Source organism: Wyeomyia smithii, chromosome 1 (genome assembly GCF_029784165.1).
Source record: "Wyeomyia smithii strain HCP4-BCI-WySm-NY-G18 chromosome 1, ASM2978416v1, whole genome shotgun sequence".
Lineage (NCBI taxonomy): Eukaryota > Metazoa > Arthropoda > Insecta > Diptera > Culicidae > Wyeomyia > Wyeomyia smithii.
The window spans coordinates 141,181,687-141,205,632 of NC_073694.1; the positions used below are offsets into that span (position 1 = coordinate 141,181,687).

At 37.3% G+C, this 23,946-nt stretch overlaps 2 protein-coding genes across 2 annotated transcripts; both read right to left on the reverse strand.

The window, feature by feature from the left end:
• Positions 1-226: 226 nt before the first annotated feature.
• LOC129718241 (uncharacterized) lies at positions 227-1,364 on the reverse strand. The gene is made up of 2 exons (XM_055668816.1): positions 744-1,364; positions 227-617 (listed from the first exon to the last, which is right to left on the reverse strand). The coding sequence occupies exons 1-2, from the start codon at positions 1,302-1,304 to the stop codon at positions 399-401; spliced, it is 780 nt and encodes a 259-aa protein (XP_055524791.1). The 5' UTR covers positions 1,305-1,364; the 3' UTR covers positions 227-398.
• A 613-nt stretch (positions 1,365-1,977) lies between these two features.
• LOC129717603 (uncharacterized) lies at positions 1,978-23,308 on the reverse strand. Its single transcript, XM_055667621.1, has 3 exons — positions 22,790-23,308; positions 12,501-12,685; positions 1,978-2,778 (listed from the first exon to the last, which is right to left on the reverse strand). The coding sequence occupies exons 1-3, from the start codon at positions 23,077-23,079 to the stop codon at positions 2,075-2,077; spliced, it is 1,179 nt and encodes a 392-aa protein (XP_055523596.1). The 5' UTR covers positions 23,080-23,308; the 3' UTR covers positions 1,978-2,074.
• Positions 23,309-23,946: the final 638 nt, after the last annotated feature.

The following is a 23,946-nucleotide window of genomic DNA, read 5'->3' on the forward strand; positions in this document are numbered from 1 at the left end:
TTGGCTGCACTAGCTATCGATCGAAGTTTGGTTGCGGTAGCATCATGATTTGTTGTAAATTGCCCTTCAGTGGTAACGACTCTAACGTTACGTGTCTTCCTTTGCAACACAACGATCCATAATTGATGTGCAACCTAGCGCTGGCGTAATCGCTACCGGTGTTGATGACGCTGAAATCATAAATATGGTAATTCAAACGTTTATTCAGTAATATTATTGCATCGAGTTTTATAATTTTCACTGCCATTTACATTCAATAAGTAATGTAATTATCGTTATATTAAAATCCGTTTTTTCCTGCTTAGACAAAACTCGAACATTACAATCAAAACATAAAATTTATCTGATAATGTATTAAAATTATATACACTATTTCAAACGCCGAAGCGCCTGCCTTCTCACGCGCCTTCCAGATCTTTATAGTCATATTCTGGTCGCTTTCGTCGATAAGGTAGATCATCGTCTTCGTATAGTCCACCACTCTGCCGCTTCGGTTCAATACTGCGTTGCCATCCACTCCCGCCACCTCCTGATCCGTGCGACGAATGCTCATACACTACGTGTTCTGTGCCCGCGCCCCCACCAACAGCACCAGCGGCTGCCTTTTTGAAACCATTCTGAAACGAATGACGAAGCAAAGAGATCCCATTTGTCATATTTCCGCCATCGTTTACCACTAATTACTATCGACGATAACCGTTGGACGATTGAATCGAATGATAAAGAAATCCAAGGTTATTTACCAGCGTAGAGAAGATGAGCGCAATTTTAGCCATAATGAGAGCAACCGCCGCCAGCAGCGCCACCTTGCCAAGCACCAGTTGAGCCATCATCGCCATGAAGGCCACCCCACCCATCATGTACATCCCACCATGTTGCTTGTGTTTGTGTTTCTTGCCGCGGCCTTCCAATGAAAGCGGAATCAGTGAACGCCCGTCCGGAGCTAGTAAACTGAGTTGAACTGTTCGGGAGCTGATAAAATCACGAAGCTTCGCAAGGATCGTAGTCCAGCCAACTGGAGTTGGCTCGTTCGCGCGACTTGCAAGAAATACCGGGTTTTTCTTGATTGCCATATAGTTTCCAATCCGTAGCGTTACATTGCTGTTAATGGCATTGTTCAAACACCGCATTGTGATGTTTTTAAAACAGTCCACTAATCCTACCGAGTTGAAACAGTCCCTGAAGTTTATCACCGGCAATACGGCGGAGCTAGAATTGTACTCTTTTATGTCAGCATTTATCACGAAACATGAAGAATGTCGAACTGTACTGACTAAAGTTACAAAGACAAGTATGAAGAACATTTTCGCACAACTTTTTATTTAAATCGTATTCTTCTGACAGCACTACATGTTTCACTGGAATTGATTGTCAACTGAGTAGTTTGCATTTGTCGTGACATTCATCTTTTATAGAGTTTAATCTTTGGCCCAAAGTCAAGGTTTCATCCCAATTGGCCAAATAATTGCTGTTTTGGTAATTACGAAAAATTCACGTCAACTTTTGTGTCGTTAGAAAGCAAACAAAGGTGCAGTTAATTGCAGAAACTGTATCGGTTTCATTCCCATCGCGAGGGTTTCGACCCTAAAATCAGTAGACGGGAAATTATTCCTTAGCGGCTTCCCCAAAGCTTCGCTTTATGCAGCATTAACAGTTCTGCCACAGAGCTCTAGAAAATGAAATTTACGCTATACGTACAGAGTAATAGTGAGCAAAGAAGAAAGACACAAAACATACATACGTATACACATGAGCTCAATTCTACCGTTTTGCTGCGCAAGCCTAGTTGAATTAATTATTTAGGTGAGTGATTAAATTCCGCACGCTCTGGGCGGGAGTCCTACTTTTGGTTTCTTTTCGCTTAGCTACGAACCTGCCGCAACGATGACTTAGTAACCTGATTCACGGGAAGTAATAAAGCACTAATGGTTGTCTGGTTGTCAATTTTTTCAACTAATCTTTATTGAACACGCACTTTTTACAACATGCCAAAACTTACTTGTATCTTATGGTTATTGATAACATTCGGTAATTAATATTTAGTGTCGCTTGTGGTTAACCTAAAAATTAGTGACTATTCTCCACTCCAAGCGAAATTTCTGTACCCACTGTCAGTCGGAAGAGATCGTCCATTTCGTTCACTATTATCAACCGCTGCCGTTACAAACGTGTAACCATCGCCTTCTTTGGTCGCGCTGTCACTAGTAACGTCCGTTCCAGGGTCACCTCTCTTGTCCCGGTCGGCTTCGTAGAACTTCCTCTCGAAAAGTCGCGTCGTTCGATCTTTCAGCATTTGCTGTTTCTCAAATTCGTAAAATTTATCCACCAAACTGGAAACCTGCGGCTCCAATCGTTCGTCGAGGTTCAAAAACTTATCTTTCTTCCTATAATACCCTCCGCTGCTACTGTCATCACTTTGAATGTGGCTATCCTGATGATACAGATTGTCACTAGGATGATTCTGATGGTGATTGTGATGATGATGCTGGCTGCTTGTCCAGTCGGGTTTGTCGCTTAGTGCGTCGCTGTACCGGTAAGGTCTTGCCGGGAATCCCCCGTAGCTTCCTATACCTGGCGGAATGAAACCATAACCGATTCCGGGTGAAAGCACGCTGCCATATCCGAACAAGCCCGAAACGAACAGAGCAATTTTGCCAAGTATCAAAGCTTTTTTGCTCAACAGTATCAAACCGCCAAACACTAGTGGAAGCAGCGTTGCCAGGTTGAACTTGAGACCGAGCAGGAACGGAACGATGAAGTTACGCGTCAAGATGCGAGCTTGAAGGAAGAGAAAGGTAAAACAAAAAACAGGTGAACGCTTTATGGTTGAAAGTTTATAGCGGAGAAAGCTTTGGGGGATGTGCGAATCGGAAGTGGCATTGAATGAAAGTATACACTGTAAATCGAACAGCATCAAAACATTGTTGTATATATGAATAGTTTGTAAAACAAGTTTTTCCGCCCTTTTTATCAAATACAATTATTTTATTATCATATTTGATTATTATTTTATAGCTTGAAAAAAGAACTGTATTTTCTGTTTCCAAATAAGTATTTGACTGTAAATTGTATTGTTTTTAATTGCTTACATGCTTATTAAATTTATATTAGTATTCATATTCAATTAAATTTATACTAGTATTCAAATTCAATTTCGGTAATTAGTGTTTGACAGATGTAATTTTATGCCAAGAATTTTGTAACGCATTCGACTGCGCTCTCGGCAAATTTAACCGAGAAACGGCAAACTAGATCGTTCGGTTATATGTACAAGCTAAATATTTCGGCACAGTATAGAGACGATTTTTCAGCAGAATCTAATAGCAAAGAATAGTCCCGAGAGAATTCAGTAGTTTTCTTTCAAAAGATAAATTATAAGATGAGTTTTAGTAAGTAAACAAATTTATTAATTTTGAGGATTGAATGTTTACGGAATATACACGTTCTCCTCTTGCAGTTTCTGTCGAATCATGTCCTTTTGATTTTGGGGTGCTTTTTCTCCGCTTGGTGCTCGTTTGCACCCGAGCCGTTGCACGACTTTTACAACTACACTACTGCCAGTTCGCACGAATCTGTCCTACACTTTTTTCGACTTTCAGCCTGACAGTTTGCACAAACTTTAGCAAAACTAATATCTGCTTCCTGCGTGCTCGTACTTAACACAATTGCACTGATTGGTACAAAGAAAAATGGCGGTCAACTTTTTCTTGCACTTTACAAGTCGGATGGAAAGTGCTGTCAAAATCCGTTCAGACTCTGCCTTTCTCATTCAAACTTATTATTTGTAAAAATAGATTTACATGAATGCTTGAATCCAATAAAGGTATATTCACTCTTTGGATTCTAAAATATTGATGTTGTAATTGAAGTATAAAATATGAAATTTGACGTAATGTTAGGGCTTAAGAAATAGCGAAATAAAAGAAATGACTCTTAATTTCGAACAATTTATTCACGAGCGATACCGGGAACGTTCAAATAGTACGATACCACATTTAAATCATGTTGAGGTTATTGATCAAATCAGGTAAAGTTTTGAATAGTCTTTGAATTCCTTTTCTTTCCAAAACTTGTGAACAGCATATCAAATTGTTATGAAGTTTGTTATTCGTAAGTTTGAGAAATGGCTCGTTTGTATGACACTAGTTATGTTCAAATAAGTCGAGTAATACTTGAGATAATAGACTTTCGATGTTTTAACAATTTAATACATAACGCTTGCTTAAGTTTGATTATAATCAAACGATCTGAACGTCTTGAACTGTCCTACAGATCAGACGTGTTTTCGGTTGCTTGTGGACTGGTCTTTGACTGCCTATAGCTTCAAAGTTTGTGTTTTGTCAGTGTGTCTTTTAAAGACTACCTGAAAGCTATTTCCCATCAGTGTTTCTCAAGACTACTTTTGAATTTAACATTTGTTTTAACTTTTTTCGTATCACCTGAAATGGCAGGACGGAAAAAGAAACCTCGCATCGCTGCGGGGAGGAAAAGAGAGGCACCTCTTTCTGACACTTCGAGTGTCTGTAGTAACAATCCTTTTGATATTTTGCCTGAGCAAGAAGCTGGTGAAATGGAAGTTTTTAGTAATGAAACTATACAAAATATAAATTCTTTTAAAAAGGAGAAATTTCCACCTATTGTGGAAACTATTTCTTCTGAATTCAATATTTTCAAAAAGGAACTTCCAACGTTTGTTTCTGACGTTAAAAGTGCCTATCAAATTGGTCGTAGAGGCGAATGCCGCTTATTAGCCGACTTTATAAAGGGTCGTAATCGTCTTATTCCGTATTTAACTGAAAAGAAGAATAAATTTTTTACATATGATACTAAGAGCGCTAAGCCGTTCAAAGTCGTATTGAAAGGTCTCATTAACGATCAAACCGTTGATGTGATCAAACTTACTTTAACAGAATTACTTGGCATAGCCCCTACCCAAGTAATTCTAATGAAACAAAAATCACGAGGCGAAAACAGTCAGAGAACTGGAATTTCCCTTGTTAATTATTTAATTCATTTTAACCGCAGTGAGGTTAAAAATTTGAAATTTTTTGACAAAGCACATGCTATTTATAATGTGCGAGTGGAATGGGAATTGTATCGAAAGTTTGGCGGAGGTGAAAAGTATATCATATACCAAAGCCGTACTTGCCAACGTTATGGCCATGGTTCAAAATTCTGTAACATGGACCAAAAATGTCTCATTTTTGGAGACTTTTCTCACAAAAAGGACACATGTCCTGTGAAAGAGAGTAAAATGTTTAGGTTCGCCAATTGTAACGGCAACCATATGTCAAATTTTTATCAATGCCCAGTGTGTTTAGCAATTGTTAAGGCAAGGCAAGGTAAACAAAATTCAATTTCCCAATCAAAACAAACTTTAAAACAAAATTCTCCAAGCGTACCAATAACGCCCACTTCTTCTACCCCTCTGCATACTCGTTTAACATGTGCACAGGTTACAGGTAGTTCGAACATTCTTCCGCCAAATGTTGGTAGTTCGAAAATGACCGCTAATATGGGTAGGCAAAACACGCTAGAAAATAATTGTGCACCTATTACCCCAGCTAATATTGCTACCGAAAATATTTTTTCTAATGTCAACTGCCTGGGGCCTATTACGGCAGGTAAACTTTCTTTTCTGCAACAAGCAATGTTCGATCTTATGAACGCCATGTTGCAGGCAAAATCAATGTTTGAAGCCATCCAAATAGGTACAAATTTTACAATTAAAATTGTTTCTAATTCGAAATTTAGCAATTATTTTAAATAAACCAATCAAAGTTTTAAATTGGAGTGCTCGCTCATTGAAGGCCAATGAGAATGAGCTTTTTGATTTTTTAACAGTAAATAATGTGCATATTGCAATCATTACTGAAACATTTTTGAAACCTAACATTAAATTAGAATATGATCCCAATTACATGGTTCATAGATATGATAGGTTTCGGGGTTCCGGCGGTGGAGTTGCAATTGTTATTCATCGCCGAATCAAACATCGTGCTCTTCCCCATCTTGAGACGAAAGTTATTGAAACTTTGGGATTTGAAGTCCACACTGAACTTGGGATTTTATTTATTGCCGCAGCATATTTACCATTTCAATGCACACGCGAGCACAAAAATTATTTCAAAGGTGATTTACAAAAACTCACCAGAAATCGTTCAAAATTTTTTATAATCGGCGATTTTAACGCTAAAAATCTATCATGGAATAATCCTCAAAGTAATTCCAATGGCAAAATTTTATTCAATGGTTGTTCTTCAGGATACTATTCTTTTTTGTCTCCGAATAGTCCTACATGCTTTTTTTTTCTTTTTCTTTTTCTTTTAACTTTTTTTTATCACATGAATCAGTTTCAAACCCTATGAGCTCTGTTTTTAATTATAACAACGATAATTGGGAAAAATACAAAACTCATATTAAGAATAATTTCAATAATGAGCTTGATTTGCAAAACGAAGTGAATATTGATTTTGCTTTAGAAGCATTAAAATGTGCAATTATTGATGCCAGAAATTATTCTGTTCCAAAGGCTCAAGTGAAATTTGATTCACCAATAATTGACGAAAATCTTCAACTTCTAATTCGTTTGAAAAATGTCCGCAGACGTCAATATCAACGCTCTCGTGACCCTGTTTTTAAAACTTTTTATAAAGATTTACAGAAAGAGATTAAACATAGATTTACTCTTCTGAGAAATCAAAATTTTGAGACTAAAGTTGAAAAATTGAAACCATATTCAAAACCCTTTTGGAAGCTGTCGAAGATTCTGAAGAAACTTCAAAGCCTATTCCAGTTTTTAAAGATGGTGAACGTTTTCTTGTATCCAATGAACAAAAGGCTCAAAGACTTGCTCAGCAGTTTGAGAGTGTTCATAACTCAAATTTGAATTTTGTGAGTCCAATTGAACATGAAGTCACACGTCAATTTGATTTAATTTCTTCCCAGAATTATCTACCTGTAGAAATAATTGAAACTAACTTGAATGAGATTCAATGAATTGTTAAAAATTTTAAAAATATGAAAGCACCTGGTGACGATGGAATCTTTAATATTCTAATCAAACATCTCCCTGCGAGCACAATGGAATTTTTAGTGATTGCTGCTTCAAAATTGCATATTTTCCCAAATTATGGAAAAATGCAGAAATTTCTCAAATTTTAAAGCCGGATAAGAATCCAGCTGAAGTTTCAAGTTACCGACCAATCAGTTTGCTTTCTTCAATAAGTAAACTGTTTGAGAGAATTATTCTTAACAGAATGATGTCACACATCAACGAAAATTCAATTTTTGCAAATGAACAGTGAGGATTTCGCCATGGGCATTCCACAACTCATCAATTGCTCAGAGTTACTAATATGATACAAGCTAACAAATCTGAAGGTTATTCCACTGGAGCTGCTCTTTTAGACATAGAAAAAGCATTCGACAGTGTTTGGCATAAAGGTTTGATTGCGAAATTGCAAACTTTTAATGTACCAATTTTCCTTATCAAAATTTTGAAAAATTATCTTACTGATCGAACTCTGCAGGTTGTCTATCAGAATTCAAAATCTGATAGATTTCCTGTCAGAGCAGGTGTGACCCAAGGTTTAGTATTGGGCCCAGTCCTGTACAACATATTCACTTTAGATCTTCCTGATTTGCCTCCAAGATGCACAAAGTCATTGTTCTGCGATGACACAAGCATTTCCGTAGAAGGAAAAAACCTTCGTGTCATATGCAGTCGATTGCAGAAAAGTTTAGATATTTTCTCTTCCTACTTGCAAAAGTGGAAAATCTCTTCCAATGCTTCTAAAACTCAAATGATAATTTTTCCTCATAAGACCAGGGCTTCTTTCCTCAAGCCAAACAATAAACGTTGTCAAGACGAATGGTGTTATTTTAAGTTGGTCTGACAAGGTTAAGTACTTGGGACTAATTTACGATAAAAAAACTTATTTTCAAAGAGCACATTGAGAGTATACAAGCCAAGTGCATCAAATATACGAGATGTTTATATCCTCTCATTAACAGGAATTCTAAACTTTGTTTAAAGAACAAACTTTTGGTTTACAAACCAATTTTTAGATCAGCAATGCTTTATGCTGTACCAATATGGTCAAGTTACTGTTCAACAAGGAAGACAACGCTCCAGAGGATTCAGAATAAAATTCTGAAAATGATTTTGAAGCGTCCTCCTTGGTTTGGTACACTCGAATTACATAGACTTACTGGTGTTGAACCATTGGAAGCTATATCAAATAAAATTATTACCAATTTTCGACAAAAATCATTGCAATCCTCAATTGCTACGATAAGCTCTCTTTAAGTCCTAATTGCGAAAGCAAACAAATCCTAACAATTAAAATTACAAATTACTAACAGTGTTGAGGAGTCACCATTTGTGATTGGACACACATCCTCATTATATACTAATATTTATCATAAATAATTAAGCTACTATCAAATCCTCCTCTTAAAAAAAAAATAATCAAACGAAAAGGGAACGTTTAGCCAACCTTTGAAACCACTTTGACGCATCCGCATTCGCATCATACCATGCGGATATTGAAAAAAAAAATCGCTTCATAAAAAATTTTACAAAAATTTTCCTTGGTGTATTTACTGCTCGCTTAAATAACTTTTGCACTGGGGTCATGGTCATGTGAAATAAGCAAAATCAAACAGAAGGGATGCTATGGATATCCGCATCCGCATCCGCGAATGCGGAATATCCGCATGAAAATTGACATCCGCATCTACATCTGCATCCGTAATCACATATCCGCATCCGCATATGCAGATGTCTGAAAAATCACATACGTAACATCCAACATGTTTACCATCAGGTTTTCACAAGTAGAAGCTGAAATAGGATATCACGCTGCCTGTACGACGTTCCATAAGCCTGTTTCATTTTCAGGATGATGCTTTGCAACCTAGATCTGCACTATCTTCCATAGATTATTGATACGGTTGAGGCATAGAGGGAGTCCGTACAGAGGAAGGGGTACCGAAACTAGGATTCCGGCGTAGTGGTATCATTCAGGGCCATCCAAGTCCCTGGCCTCCGGCTGACGAGTCACCACCAACCGTGAGTGACGGCAGTCGTACAGAGGCAGACGATGCGGTAAGAGTGACAGAAGATTAATTGATCGAGATCGCAAACTCCCTAAAGACAGGCAAGGCACCAGGACCAGATGGAATCCCGAACTTGGCCATCAAGACGGCCATCAAAGAAGCCCCCGGGTTCAGAAATGCCTTGACGACTGCCTCTTCCCGGACGTGTGGAAACGCCAGAGGTTGGTGCTGTTGCCGAAGGTCGGGAAACCACCAGGTGACCCATCGGCATACAGACCAATCTGTCTGCTGGACACGGCGGGCGAGGTACTTGACAGGGTAATCCTCAATAGACTGGTGAAATATACAGAAAGTGAGAACGGTCTATCAAGCAACCAGTTCGGTTTTCGAAAAGGTAGGTCCACGGTGGATGCAATTCTCTCCGTCACTAGAACGGCTGAGGTTGCAATCCAACGTAAAAGGAGGGGCATTCGTTATTGCGCGATCGTCACGCGTTTAACGGTGTCACGCGGTGAAGAACGCGTTTAACAGTACCAGCTCAGCTGGGACTCCATAGCCTTAGCGCTACAGAGCCTCGGAGTGCCGTACAAGATTCTGGGTAACTACTTTCATAATCGAGTGCTAGTGTACAACACAAACGAAGGTCAGAAAAGCGTCCCAGTTACCGCAGGTGTACCGCAAGGTTCCATCCTGGGTCCGGTATTGTGGAATGCCATGTATGACGACGTGTTAAAACTAACACTTCCTTCCGGGGTGGTGATTGTGGGCTTCGCCGACGATATAACTCTTGAGGTCTATGGCGAGTCAATTAGAGAGGTAGAGTTAAAGGCCGCGCTATCCATACGTGTAGTGGAAGACCTGATGCACTCAAGAAAACTGGAGCTAGCGCATCATAAGACAGAGGTTATTGTTGTGAATAACAGCAAGTCGGAGCAGCAGGCATCTATCAGTGCTGGTACATGCACTATCGTCCAAAACGCTCCTTGAAGCTTCTGGGGGTTATGATCGACGACAAGCTCACGTTCGGGAGCCACAAGAAAGAAAGAAGCTTCCATGGCTGTGGCGGTGCTATCTCGCATGATGGCAAACAGCTCGGCGGTCCGTAGCAGCAGGCGCAAAGTTCTTGCTAGCGTGACCACGTCAATACTCAGGTATGGAGGGCTAGTGTGGTCCAAGGTTTTGGGTACCTCGTGCCATCGTGGCAAACTCGAGAGTACTTACAGGCTAATTTGCCTAAGGGTCGCGTGCGCATATCGAACAGTGTCGTACGAGGCGGTTTGTGTCTTGGCTGGTATGATGTCCATCAGCATCATCGTCAAAGAGGATGTAGAGTGCTTCTACCAACGCGACACGAGGGGTATAAGCAACACCATACGGTCTTCTTCAATGGCTAGGTGGCAGCGGGAGTGGTCCAACACTACAAAAGGTAGATGGACACACCGACTCATTCCAGAGTTAGCATGCTGGATTAATAGGCGCCATGGGGAAGTAACCTGCCATCTGACACAGATCCTGTCAGGCCATGGCTGCTTCAGGCAGTACCTGCATAGGTTCGGGTACGCCGAGTCCCCTATGTGCCCCGCATGTACGGGTGGGGAAGAAAACGCGGAGCATGTGTTTATCACATGTCCACGTTTCGAGCGGATAAGGTACGAAATGCTGGCAATAAGTGGGACGGACACCACGCCAGATAATATTGTGCGTAGGGTGTGCAAGATTCGGGAAATCTGGGATGCGGTCATCAAGGCCTACTACAATAGATCAAACAATGGTCGCAGTGGTTCAATCTTCTACAAGGGAAAAAAAGGGCTTTAGCTGTCCAGCTTAAGGTTGCTCAGCATGGGTAAAAGCGGCGTAGTGGTACCGGAAGATTAACTCTCCATTAAGCCAACTTCGTGCAGTCCGTGTCAGGAATGATCCATGTGAAATAGTTACCTTTTGGAATACATCCTTAAGGCTGTATTACACTCTTTGACCAAGCGTCAAATATTTTTCACTTTTTGACAGATAAAAATTTGGTCTAAGATAATTGTTTGTCACTCTACAGTTTTTTAACGTGGCAAAAAACAATCATGATGTCAAATAAATTTGCCCATTATGTCAAAAGGTCAAATATTTGACCATCGGTCAAAGACTGTGATACAGGCTTTAGAAAAAGTTACATCATAGGAATAATAGTTCTATTGAGGGGTTATCGGGTAACGGGGGTATTTTGGCCCACAAGTTAAAATAGTAGATCTTAAAAATAATTAGTCCGAAATATTTCCATACACGGCTCTAAATATAGAGGTGGCCCAAAATAAAAATGTGGTGGACCAAAATATGTTTTTAGTACTTCGTAGAAATTTTGATATTTCTAGAATATTTTTCAATATATTGCATTGTTGAACGATGTATGTTAAAATAGACACTTAGTTCCTCAAAATGGTATAATAGAGTAAGTATTTATGTAGAAAAGTTGTGGTGTGTTGTGCGATCACATCCCAAAGCTGGTCAAAATACCCCCGTTACTCTATACCTTTATTTGCATTATCTTGAAGTACAACATCTTGAGAACATTTTCACAAAGTTTTATGAAGATCTGAGCAATAAGGAGAAAGTTAGAGCGATTTGCAGCGCGCCCCGCCACGGCCGCATAAGCTAAACTTGAAACTTTATACGCGTTTATCTCGGAATGGTGTTTCTCAAAATATGACTTTGCCGTTACATTTTGCCGCAAAAATTTTTTTAATGCAATTTTTGGCACTCAAAACGTGCATTGTTTGGGAAAAACATTCCCGTTTGCCCTGAAAACAAAATACTCGTTAAAGCGATCGTTCAAGGACACGGCCCACTTCTAAACTAATTAGATAATATGAATTTTTTGATTTCAGTTGACCCGCTCAATTTCTATCAAGATCACCGCAAGCCTCTGCAAAAAAAAGCATTTCGGGGAAACGGCCATTACTCCAGTAATAATTTGTATATCTCAAAATCGAATGTATTTTGTTGTTGATGATAAACTGTACTTTCAGAAATAATACCACTTTGATGCAATACAAATGGTGCTATGCACTCTTAAATTAAATTCAAACTTCCCTCATTTTTCTCGACCAAAGAGGTATATAACCCCTTAAAAGTCACATCTTTGCTATAGTGCTTCTAATTTCAAAAACAAACTTCATGAGAAATTCTTAGAAGACATTTTCATATTCAAATGCCCTGAATTGGTTTTTATTTTCTATATTCAATTTCTCTCTTAATAACACGTAGATCTCTTCGGTACATATATTATTGCACGTTTTTAAATACATTGCTTTTTTACCATAAAGCTCTTTGTAATGATGTACCATAAAATAACAGGTGAAAGCATTTTCAACCTTTCTTTTATGCAACTTCCTGAACGTGCTTTTTATCTCTTCCGTCGTCACTCTCTCTCTCATCGCAATAAAACTTACCGGTTGATTTTTCCTCAAAGTACGACCGTTCGTCGTTGTGTGCCGCCGGGTCCATCACGAACTCCAACACGCCACTCGCTCCGAGTGTGGGTCCGATTTTCAGCTTTAGTCCGGGGTAGATGATGCCCATATCCCATTGGAGCTGTCGCTGCGATATCAGAGCACCGGCATTCTCCAGGATTCCTCTGGGGTACATGAAAGATGGCAAAATGGAACAATACTGTTCATACAGTTATGCAATGCAACTGGCAAATAATAGATAGCAAAACTGTCTGTCAAAAACAAAAGCGGCAGGGCATCATGCCTATAACAAATAGGTGGTAGAGCATACGTGGTTAAGAAGATTATCGTCGAGAACACACAACACACAGCAGTTTTTGTTAGCGCCGAGGAATAATAAGGTAATTTTTCTAAAGAAATAATAGCGCATTAGTGCCTTCAAGCAATATTTATGAACTAATTAACAGTTGTACCAGACTAAAAAAATAACGTCATAAAATACATTGAGATACAATGTGACTTCATACCATGATTGTGTCAAACAGACGAACTACCAACTCTCATAGATTTTAGACATTTTCGATATTCTAGACATTTACATATTTACAGATTAGATAATTTCCCCGCCTCCAAAATTTGTGAAATTTGATTTTATTCTTTGGGTAAAAACATTGAATAACAACAATACAGACAAGGCAACTAACGTTTTATCACTCAGTAGCGGAATCAATATATTTCGGGTGCACTCCATCGGTACCGAGTTCATCATCACAGATAAAATAGTTTGCAATCAGATAATCTCGTCTGCGCGCTAAATCAAATTTGTGGCCTGCAGCAATCTGCCGCTTCACTACGAACGAGTACATACCGCATTACCTCTATCTATACAGAATTTTTTTGCTCAATACGTAACAGAGTCTGATTTTCTGGGGCAAGTGGTGATGGAAAAAAGCGCAAATCGTTTCTCGTATAGCCTCTTATCGGAATTGCTCGGACGAAAATATGTTATGATCGCTATTCTCAGACCTACATCGGCAATGTCGAGTTCAGGTTCGTTTCCGTTTTCCGGTGTCAAATGCTCGAAACCAGCTCAGCGCTCTTTCAATTAGCCTCTGACGTTCCAGTGAAATGCCGAGTGCTTTGAAATTCAGCACGGAAGTCTCAGGCAAACTTATTAGGTTGGCTCGTGCCTGCAATATGAAATATTATACCGCCGGTTACCGTTGGTTTTTAGAGTTTATTTGCCTGCTTGCTTCGGACTCAACGAGAAAAAAAAAGCAGAACAATAAAAAAACGTTGTATTCGATTTGCGGTTGAGCTTGTGCGTTCATTAGCACCGCTTAATGTAGAACTGTTGACGGGGGGTGCCAAGTCATTTTTTTCTATATTTGGGAACATTCTGTGAAAGCGAAAATGAAAGCACCACTGGTATTACATCAGATTTGAAACGATCGTAACCGTTTAACACCATGATGGATAGCAATCATCTACAGGGTGTTAGGCAGCTCACTTAAAATCCTGATATGGTGATAGAGGACCCTATTTGATGAAAAAAATCTTTCTACGCATATGGCCAAAATTTTACTATTGCAGAGTTATTCACTATTTCCAGTTTTCGGTTATGTTTGCCTTTAACGGGGTCTACCACAAGAAGTATGATAGCTATCTAAATTTTGTTGGTTCCCTCAGAAAGCTGGGAAAATTTTGTAATCAATAGTGTTTTAAAAACGTTGAATTAGAGAGAATAAGAAACATTTAGAAAGGAACAAATGTGAAATCGAATGTAGTTATCCTACTTCTTGTGCTAGACTTTGTTAAAGGCAAACATAAGCGAAAACTGGAAATAGTGAATACTCTGCATTAGTTAAATTTTGGCCATATGGATGGGGATTTTTTTCATCAAATAGGGTCCTCTATCACCCCTTGAAAGATTTTAATTGAGCTACCTATTTAACACCCTGTATATGTCGTTAGTTAGATGAAATGTAGCACAATTTCATGATTTATTCGTTTGCATTATTACTTTAAAGATTAGCATTATATTAGAAAAAATGTATGAAAAGTTTCAAAAGCAAGTGTCCACGAATATCGAGATAATCTTGTGCGAGCACGCCATTTATAGACGTTTTAATTAGACAGTAAGTGTATACTGTGAAGTCCTCTATTTATGTGTCAGTGAATAGTTCGACAGAGCCTTCTCGCCCCAACAGGTCAACTAATGCTTGCCCACTTGAGCCAGTTTGATGTTTTGAAGCACCAACTTGTTTCGAGGATTTGCCCCATTTTTTTTCTCATTCAATTCTATGATTTCCTGTTGTGGAGTCACATTCAACTGATGTCTTGAAGGAAAAACGACTTTTGGAAATTGTTACTTTTTGAGAATCGCATAAAGGTTTCGCTTGATTCCGCTTGTTTTTTTTTTGTTGGAGAAAAATTATGTGGACACTGAGAGAAATTCAATAATTGTTTTATCACATGATAGTTTTTTAAGCAGACTACCCAGCAAACCTTAAATAACATAAAGATTTTAAGTTTAGTAAAGCGGGCAATGTATGAAGTTTGCTAGAATGCGAAAATGAACGGGAATAGAAGGTGTTACTTTAGGCTTAGAAAAAATTTCCCTCGTCCAGACGGGACTCGAACCCGCAATCGCCGTTGTCTCCAGCAAGGTGTTTTGGCCAATTAAACTACTGGGAAAGGTATAACTCACCCTAAACCAAAGTCGAATCATAGACTTTAGAACAGTATTAGTATAGAATCTTTAAATACAACGTTGTTTCAAGGCATAAATAATACATTATAATTTTTCAAAAACAGCCATCCAAGGTGATCTTTGGAGTGATAAAAAATCATAAAGAATGTCTTTCCCAATGCTCGCATAGGCCTGTAGATATCTAGGCCTCATGCTTCTTATAAGGTCATTTTTCATCACATAGAGTAGTGAAGGGCAAAAGTTTTCACCTAATTTTGTTTTCAATAGAAATATTGAAAAGAAAAGTATCATAAATTTTGGTTCTGTTACTAAATGGTACATGAACCTTTCGTCTTCAAAACGTTTTTCGAATTTTGTTTGTATCGTGAGAATTTTACTTTTAGAAAACAAAAAACTCAAATGCGAAATTTCACCAGGCATGCGGGGTAAAAGTTCACACTACTGTAAGAGCTCTAGAGCTTTTAAAGAAGTGAATAAATTGTTTTGTGAATTTTGTACCAATTTTCTTAAGCAGCTAAATGTCACAATTTAAAATCCCCCCTTTCCTGCTTTCTCATCACAGTACAACTTGCAGTATTTGTTGCTGCATATACTGAAAGGTTCTTGGCAACATATCAACATGCTACACGATAAGCGACGAATAGCTGTGAACCTCAAAGACTGAGTAGAGTCCTTTGAGAGATTTAATTTAATGAAATATGTGCTTCTGTCAGTGCTGATAAGAGTCATTTTCCCCAGCAAAATTCTTCGAAAATTACAGCCAATCATCATACACTAGATTTTCATTCTTGTAACATGCTGTTATACTCAGATGAAATAGATCGCATCGTTCACGGTTACGGAATAAAATTTGACGACAAATCCAACCAAATGATCTTCACTTCAAAGCGAAAAAGAAAAACAAACAGTCCACTCAACCAAAATGAACCTCACCGAAACACTTTTTCACTAACACTGACCGATGCCTTGACAATCTTCGTTAACTGATAAACTGATTTTGTTGTCTTGCTTCCTATGAGGTGTTTTGACAGTTCACTTCCATGCAAAAAGCGGGAAGGAAGAACTCTGAAAGGATTGTAAAAAAATAACGTTTATGGATGCTTCTTTTCACTTTTACTCAAGAGTGTCAACAAATATCAACCCTGGCTTCTGTACTCCTATTGTCACATTTATCATGAAAAAATCATTCGAAAAATTTTCGGCAAAACAAATTTACCAGGAATGTTAGATCCAAACAATCCAAAACACAACCTACCTCAAAACCTCATCGCAACATTCTAACTCAATCTTTGTGTTTTTGTTGATTCTTCTGTACAGCTCGAAATAAATCCTAATTGTGAATCTTTTCTCTAGGTACTCTCGCATATGATAGCGGTGTTGTCACATTTTCATTTTCGCTTTAAAGTTTTTGTTTTATCAGTAAGTTTTTAAAGACTATCTGAATTAAACATTTGTTTCTAACCTTTTACGTATCACCTGAAATAACAGGGCGAAAAACGAAACCGCGCAATAATACGAGAAGAGAGAGAAAGCATTCTCTCTCGGACTATTCGAGTTGTTGGTGCGAAAATGTATTTGATATTTCGTCTGAGCAAGAAGCCGGCGAAATGGAAGTTATTGCTAGTGATTCTATACAAAATGGAAATTCTTTTGAAATGAAAAAAAAATCCTCCTATTGTGGCAACCATTTCTTCTGAATTAATTTTTTTCAAAAAGGAACTTTCAACGTTTATTTCTGAAGCTTTAGTTACCTATCAAATTGGTCGTCAATTAGGGGTTGTAATCGTTTCATTCTGACAAGATGTTCAAATATTTTACCTTCAATACGGGGTAAATACTTTTCCCACGGGTAAAGTGGGAAATGTCGTCCAATGTCGTTTTTGCCAACGATGTGACCATAGATCTAAATTCTGTTAGATGGATTAAAAATGCCTTCATTGTGGAAACGTTTCTCACAAAAAGGACACATGTCCTGTGATAGGGAATAAAAAGTTTCGCTGTACTAATTGGGTTGTTTAGCTATGTCAGTTTTTTTATATCATCTGAAAGAGCTGCTTTTTCTAAGCAAAGCGTGATTTTCAAAAAATTTCCATCGTTGTCATTCAATTTTTAAATCACGAATTAAAACTGCTCGAAATCACTACAATGATAGTTCGCCCATATACCAACTGTCATTGTAGCGATTTAGAGCGATTTTTATTCTTCATTTAAAAATCCAAGGAATTACACTCTTTTAAGAATCCGTGAGTAGCTAAACAGCTCAATTGTAACGGCAACTATGTATCAAATTTTTACCAATGTCCAGTCCATTTAGCTATTGTTAAGGCGAAGCAAGGTACACAAAACACAATTTTCTAATCAAGATAAACTTCAAAAAATATTACTAATTCTACAATTGTTCCAATTGTACCGCCCAATGTTTTATTCCTGTACAGGATTGAATATTATATGAAAAGGTTATAGGTAGTTCGAATGTAACGCTGGCATTTCCTGATAGTTCAAAAATGACTGTGTGGGTAAAAAAACGATAGTGGAAAACAAAAATACATTGATTAACTCAGCTATCATTGCTACCGTGCGGAGAACGAAAAGTTGGTCTATATTAGCTGGTTCTATTCAGGTTTCACTGGTGTAAAGCTAGTATAAAGTTGTTTCAAAAATAGACCACCGCTGAAGATGCCCTAACGTTGGCAAATACGGCATTGGGTGATATGCTTTTCACCTCCGCCAAACTTTCGATATAATTCCCATTTCACCCGCACATTATACTATTTATGTGCTTTGTCAAAAAATTTAAAATTGTTGACCTCAGTGCGGTTAAAATGAATTAAATAATTAACAAGGGAAGTTCCAATTTTCTGACAGTTTTCACCTCGTGATTTATGTTTTATTAGAATAACTTGGGTAGGGGCCAAGTAATTCTGTCAAAGTAAGTTTGATCTCATCAACGGTTTGATCGTTGGTGAGACCTTTCAATACGACCATGAACGGCTTGGCGCCTCTTGTGTCATATGTAAAAAAATTATGCATCTTTTCAATTAAATACTGAATAAGACGATTCCAATCTTTCAATGTTTGGGCCAGTAAGCGGCATTCGCCTCTTCGGCCAGTTTGATAAGTAACTTTGACGTCGGAGAGAAACGTAGAAAGTTTACTTTCAAAAATGTTAAATTCAGAAGCAATAGTTACCACAATAGGTAGAACTTGCTCCTTTTTTAAAAAAATTTCACTTTGAGTAGTTTTACTTTCGAGCATTTCAATTTCACCGACATCTTGCTCAGGCAGGATATCAAATAAATTTTCACTGCATAAGCTAGTGTCAGAAAGAGATCCCTCTCTTTTCCTCCCCGTAGCGATGCGTGGTTTCGGTTTTCGTCCTGCCATTTCAGGTGATACGAAAAAAGTTCAAAAATAATATCAAATTGCAAGTCTTGAGAAAGAAACAAATAGGTAGTCTTAAGAAAGACTGATGTAAGTTAACTTCCAGGTAATCTTTAGAGACACACTGACAAAACACAAACTTTGAAGCGATACACATAGGAGTATTTCAGTCAAAAACCTGGCCAAAATACGAAAAAAAAAATTTAAGTGTTCCTCGTTCTATTGATCCTTTTTGCATTCTCTGATACTTACTACATTGTATGCAGGCCAGCTTGAAATTATCTGAGTTGTTTACTAACGACAGTAACTATCATTACCTTCGTATTAGTTAGAGCCCATGAATAAGTCACCAATTGTTCTATGAAAAATATAAATTTCCACTCATGTTTTTATAACTTTAAAGTGATTCTTGGGCGTAAATTTAATATGGGCAGTAAAAACAAAGGCATATTAAGTAAATTTAAGTCAGAAATATGTTGTATAGGTTGAAAAAACTTCAATACAAGGTCTTGCCATACACGTGTCTTTCAGTTTCTTTTGATTAACAATTTTTTTACAAAAAAGGATTTTTGTTTGGGTTCCCAGCAAGTCCCAGCAAAAATTCACTCACCATTGGAAAGCTTGTGTTTCTTAGCAAGTACCAGAAAGAAAATCTGCCCCATGCTCACCCATTCGTGATTGCGATCAATGCGAAGTTGGAACGTCCAGATTTTCTGATTATATTTTTTTTATTAAATGAGCGCATTTATGATGCTTTCGATTGTTAAAATTTGAATAGTTTCTTAAGATTGTGTGATAACTTGCCGAGAAATGCCCTATTCAAGTTGATTGCGCAATGCTACGAACGTTCAAGTTATAAAAAGTTTCTGTTTCTGGAATAAAAACTTGAAAAAACCATCAAATTTTACCGCAAAAGACCAAAACAATGATCGAGTGGTCCAAATCTTACAAAAAAAAAAAAAAAAAAAAAACAAATGTCCTTCAAGAAGCAATCGATCTTAAGATATCAACGAAGTCGTCTCAAAAGTTAGTTTAAATTAAATTGACAGTTTCGAAATATGGTAAAATTTGTATAGCTTAACCATAAATTGTAAAGTTGGTCGGAAGCTTCACGTTCATTTCGTCCAAACAAAGGATTGATTGCAGTGATTGAAGCAAGAGACGCAAAACGCAAATGCTAAGAGAAAATCTGGAGTGATTTGCGATAAGGGCGCAACTGGCAAGAGATAAACATTGAGAAATATCAGTTTGAAAATTTGGAATTACATTTACAAATCGTAAGTTCAAAGGAAGTGACTAACATTAACATCAATACCAAAAATCGACGTAAAATAAACTTGTCTTATAGTTTCCTAACAATACTACATTTTTTTACCGTCGAAATATTTCGCAAATAAGCCCGTTGATTCAAAACAATGTAAAGGGCCTAGTTCCAAAGTATCTTTTGTTTTGGATAAACTGTTTTGTCGCCCTTCACTAAAAATTGATTAAAATAATTTTATCAATTTATACAAAAGAATTTTTGCCATGAATTTTGTAAGTCTTTTCGAAATCAATGGTGTAATAAAACGATCTGTTTACATTTTGTTAGTTGCGCCTTAATCGCGAATCACTCCGTAAATGTACCATTGGATGAGTTGAGTTCAGCAGTTCCCATGACTCAATGATCTACTGGGAGCACTGCGGTATCCAACATATCCATATCAGACGATCCTTTTAAAGCTACCGATTTAAATGACGCTTCAAAAGTATCAGAATCTATAATTGGCAAAAAGGTATTCACCAGAACAAGCTCTTACCATATTTGTACTTTTTTCGAATTTCAGAGTAATCGCAGAGGACAGTTGATATATCACTGCTAGGTGATTTAACTTAACGAAACTTGTTAATAATAACTTTTTTTGTCTAAATATGAAGCTTAATAGAGATAAAACCACTTTAAGACACATTTGCTGTCTGAAAACTCTTTTTTTCAATTTTGGCCAAGTTTTTGTTCTACGTACTCCTATGTGTCCACAAGCAACTGAAAACACGTCTGACCTGTCGGGCAGCTCAAGAAGCACTGATTACACTGTGCTAGAGCGATTTAGAACTTTTAATGGGACCTAGTGTAGGTTGTAGGTCTTGTTGAGTGTAACATTCGCTCATACTAGAAATTTTCCAAACACCCTCAATATTTGAGGTTATGGTCAAAATAAGGTTTTTTGGACTTCAGTGCATACTACTTTTTTTAACTTAGTCATTACTGAACCGTTTTCAATATTTTAGCAGTTTTGGAAAGAAGATAAACAGAACTTTCAAAATAGATACATGTTTGTACTAATATCACTGTTTCAAGTTAAGTTGAGTTATTGCGTGAAAAAATCTAAAAATTTAGATTTGAACTCCAATAACTCAACATATTTTAGTAATATTGGTACAAATCTGTGTTTATTTAAAAAATTCTGTTTATCCCCTTTTCCAAAACTGCTAAAATATTGAAAATCGATCGAGGAATCACTGAGGTAAAAAAAATGTATGCACTGAAGTCCAAAAACCGTATTTTAACAATAACTTCAAATTTTAGAGGTGTTTGGAAAATTTCTAGTATGAGCGAATGTTACACTCAACAAGACCTACACTAGGTCACTTTAGAAGTTCTTGCATTTTCTCTCCATTTGTGGCACCGTGAAATAATTGTGCGATAGAAGCCAAAATTCTGGTTTTCATAAAAAATATATAGCTCAGCTAAATATTCACCGATTTTCACAAAACTTTTGTTTGATTCGTCATTGGATTTACTTTCAAAATCTTAGTGTATTTGTAGTATCTTTCTCACAAAACCAGGTGGCAAATTTCAAGTTTAGTTGAAAAATCGCGTGAAAAAATCAAAAAATTAGATTTAAACTCAAATAACTCAACATGTTACAGTGATATTAGTACAAATTAGTACAAATATATTTTGAAAGCTCTGTTTACCTTCTTTCAAAACTGCTAAAAAATTGAAAATCGGCCAAGAAATGACTGAGTTAAAAAAAGTTGTATGCACTGAGGTCTAAAAAACCGTATTTTGACCATAACTTCAGATTTTGGGGGTGTTTGAAAAATTTCTAGTATGAGCGAATGTTACACTCAACAAGACCTACAACTTACACTAGGCCACTCAAGAAGTTCTTGCATTTTTTCTCCTTTTGTGGCACAGTAAAATGATTGTGCGATAGAAGCCAAAAATTCTGGTTTTCATAAAAAATATATAACTCAGCTAAATATGCATCGAATTTCACAGAACTACTTTTGTTTGATTCGTCATTGTATATGCTTTCAAATTTAGTGTATTTGTAGTATCTTTCTCGCAAAAACTGGTGGCAAATTTCAGGTTTAGTTGAGGTAAATAAATGACACCGAGATGTAATATCTTTGATTAAAGTTTGTATGCAAATTACGACGTTTGTAGCCTGCATAATGTTGAAAAATAACATTTTATTATTATTAATATTCATTTCACTGGCCTTTTGACGTCACTCTTACTGTCGTTGGACATGTTTGTTGCTAAATTAATCATATACGCTGTCGAAAAACCAATAATAATAACAAAACGGCTTGAGGTTTTTTTTCTCCCATTTCCAATTCTCAAGAATTTTGAATTTTTCTGGGGGGTAAGGGGGAAACATTTGTAACAGCCTAATTGATTGTTTCTTTGAATTAGATGATTACCGAGGTAACCGCTCCTATATTTATCTCAGTACCTATATAGAAGCAAATAGATTTACTTTCAAAAATTTGTAGAAAGTTGAAGGTAAATTGGACAAATGAGAGAAATAAGATGAATATAGGTGCACCAAGCTGTTGAGATGAATAATAGAGCGTTTACCCTATTTATCAATATCGTAGCTTCAAGGAAGATTGATTGTTCATTTTGGAATTCAATAATGGAAGACTCGCTTGACCATTTTTCAAACGACTCCGGATGAACCGTACATAGAAAATTGTATCGATATTATTTTTGTCAATATGCATTAAGGAACATTGATTAAAATGAAATTTATGGCTGAACTGCTAACACTTGCTTTTACCTAGTTAGCAATCGTCATGCACCCCACATACTATTACCACGCTCACGTTCTGTCCAATTGTTTTATTGAAACCCATTGAAGACTGATAACACTCGTCAACATGAAGTTTTTCCACATCCTATTACAAAAGCGAAATTCCTCACCGAAAATCCAACGGGTCGTGATCTATAAAGTTCGGCAATATCCGTGCTGACGGGTTCGTTTCGTCCTTAATCATTAACAATCCGTTCGCGAGTGTTAGGTTGCTAGCTTCTTCGAGAAACTGCAATGAAGCTAGTGCTTGTTGGCCGGCACATTGGAGTAAACCGACCGAAGGATTCACTTTGATGCAATAATCGAACGTTTCCAGTTCGGCAGCCGTGAGTTGACCGATCCGACAGAGCAGTAACCATGGAATCACTAGCCCAAAAGCGTGCAGTTTTAGCTCCATCATATCACTTGCTCAATCCTGTTTTGGTAATATGTTCCACAAATGTTACAATAAAGTTTACTCTGCTAGACCGACAGTAGCACCGCACTTTGAATTTTAAAACACGTTCAACACTTCTTTGAAATTTTGCATTCCATTACAGCAGAAAACTAAACATTTTTCAGTACACATAAAATCATATAATCTAAAAACCCAACCCAACTATCCGTGAAACGAAAACTTGCTATTGCTTTAGACTGTGCGATTGGACTGAGAGTCCTGTGACAGACTACCGTTGTATATATATAACTGAAAGTCAACACAATTATTTTTCCAATGTTCACCAAATCAGCTTGCAGAAAATAAAACAAAGCACTTTTCGCGGTGCATGGGAAAATTTCTGTCAAGCAAAGCGGGCTACTAACCGACAACGCAGCATGTTACATAGATCCCCTGATTGTGCCGCCCAAAAGTATAATCCGTTTACGCCCACCTGTTATTTCGATGCGACTGGCAGTGCAAGCGTCCATTGGATTTTTAGTAATATTGATCATATTTTGTATAACACAGTTAAACCTTCTTCTGTAGCAAATCGACTTATTAATAATTACATCGATGGTAGGGATAAGTCGTAATACGTGTCTACTATCTTTTTGGTGTCGTAGAACTCGTATCGCAAATTTTAGTTTCACCTAAAAAAATAGTTTCTAAGGTTATTATATTTTGACCATTAATGAGTTGATTTCAAAGGGTTTTATTGCACCATCATTAGAAAAAAAACCAGCATCACTGCTACCAGAAAGTAAGTATTTTTGCAAAGATCCGAAATTCAAAGGTATTTACATAACCATCTTACGTCAATCCGACTTGAGGTCCGAAACAAAGCTTTTC

Bases quoted from the DNA above. Each gene is read 5' to 3' on its own strand.
- LOC129718241 (XM_055668816.1), bottom strand. From the start codon at position 1,304: ATGTTCTTCATACTTGTCTTTGTAACTTTAGTCAGTACAGTTCGACAT. The intron at 618-743 runs GTAAATAACCTT...CATTCGTTTCAG, and splicing joins CGCTCATCTTCTCTACGCTG to AATGGTTTCAAAAAGGCAGC.
- LOC129717603 (XM_055667621.1), bottom strand. From the start codon at position 23,079: ATGATGGAGCTAAAACTGCACGCTTTTGGGCTAGTGATTCCATGGTTA. The intron at 12,686-22,789 runs GTGAGGAATTTC...CATGTACCCCAG, and splicing joins CACGACCCGTTGGATTTTCG to AGGAATCCTGGAGAATGCCG. The intron at 2,779-12,500 runs GTAAGTTTTATT...TCTTCCTTCAAG, and splicing joins CTTTGAGGAAAAATCAACCG to CTCGCATCTTGACGCGTAAC.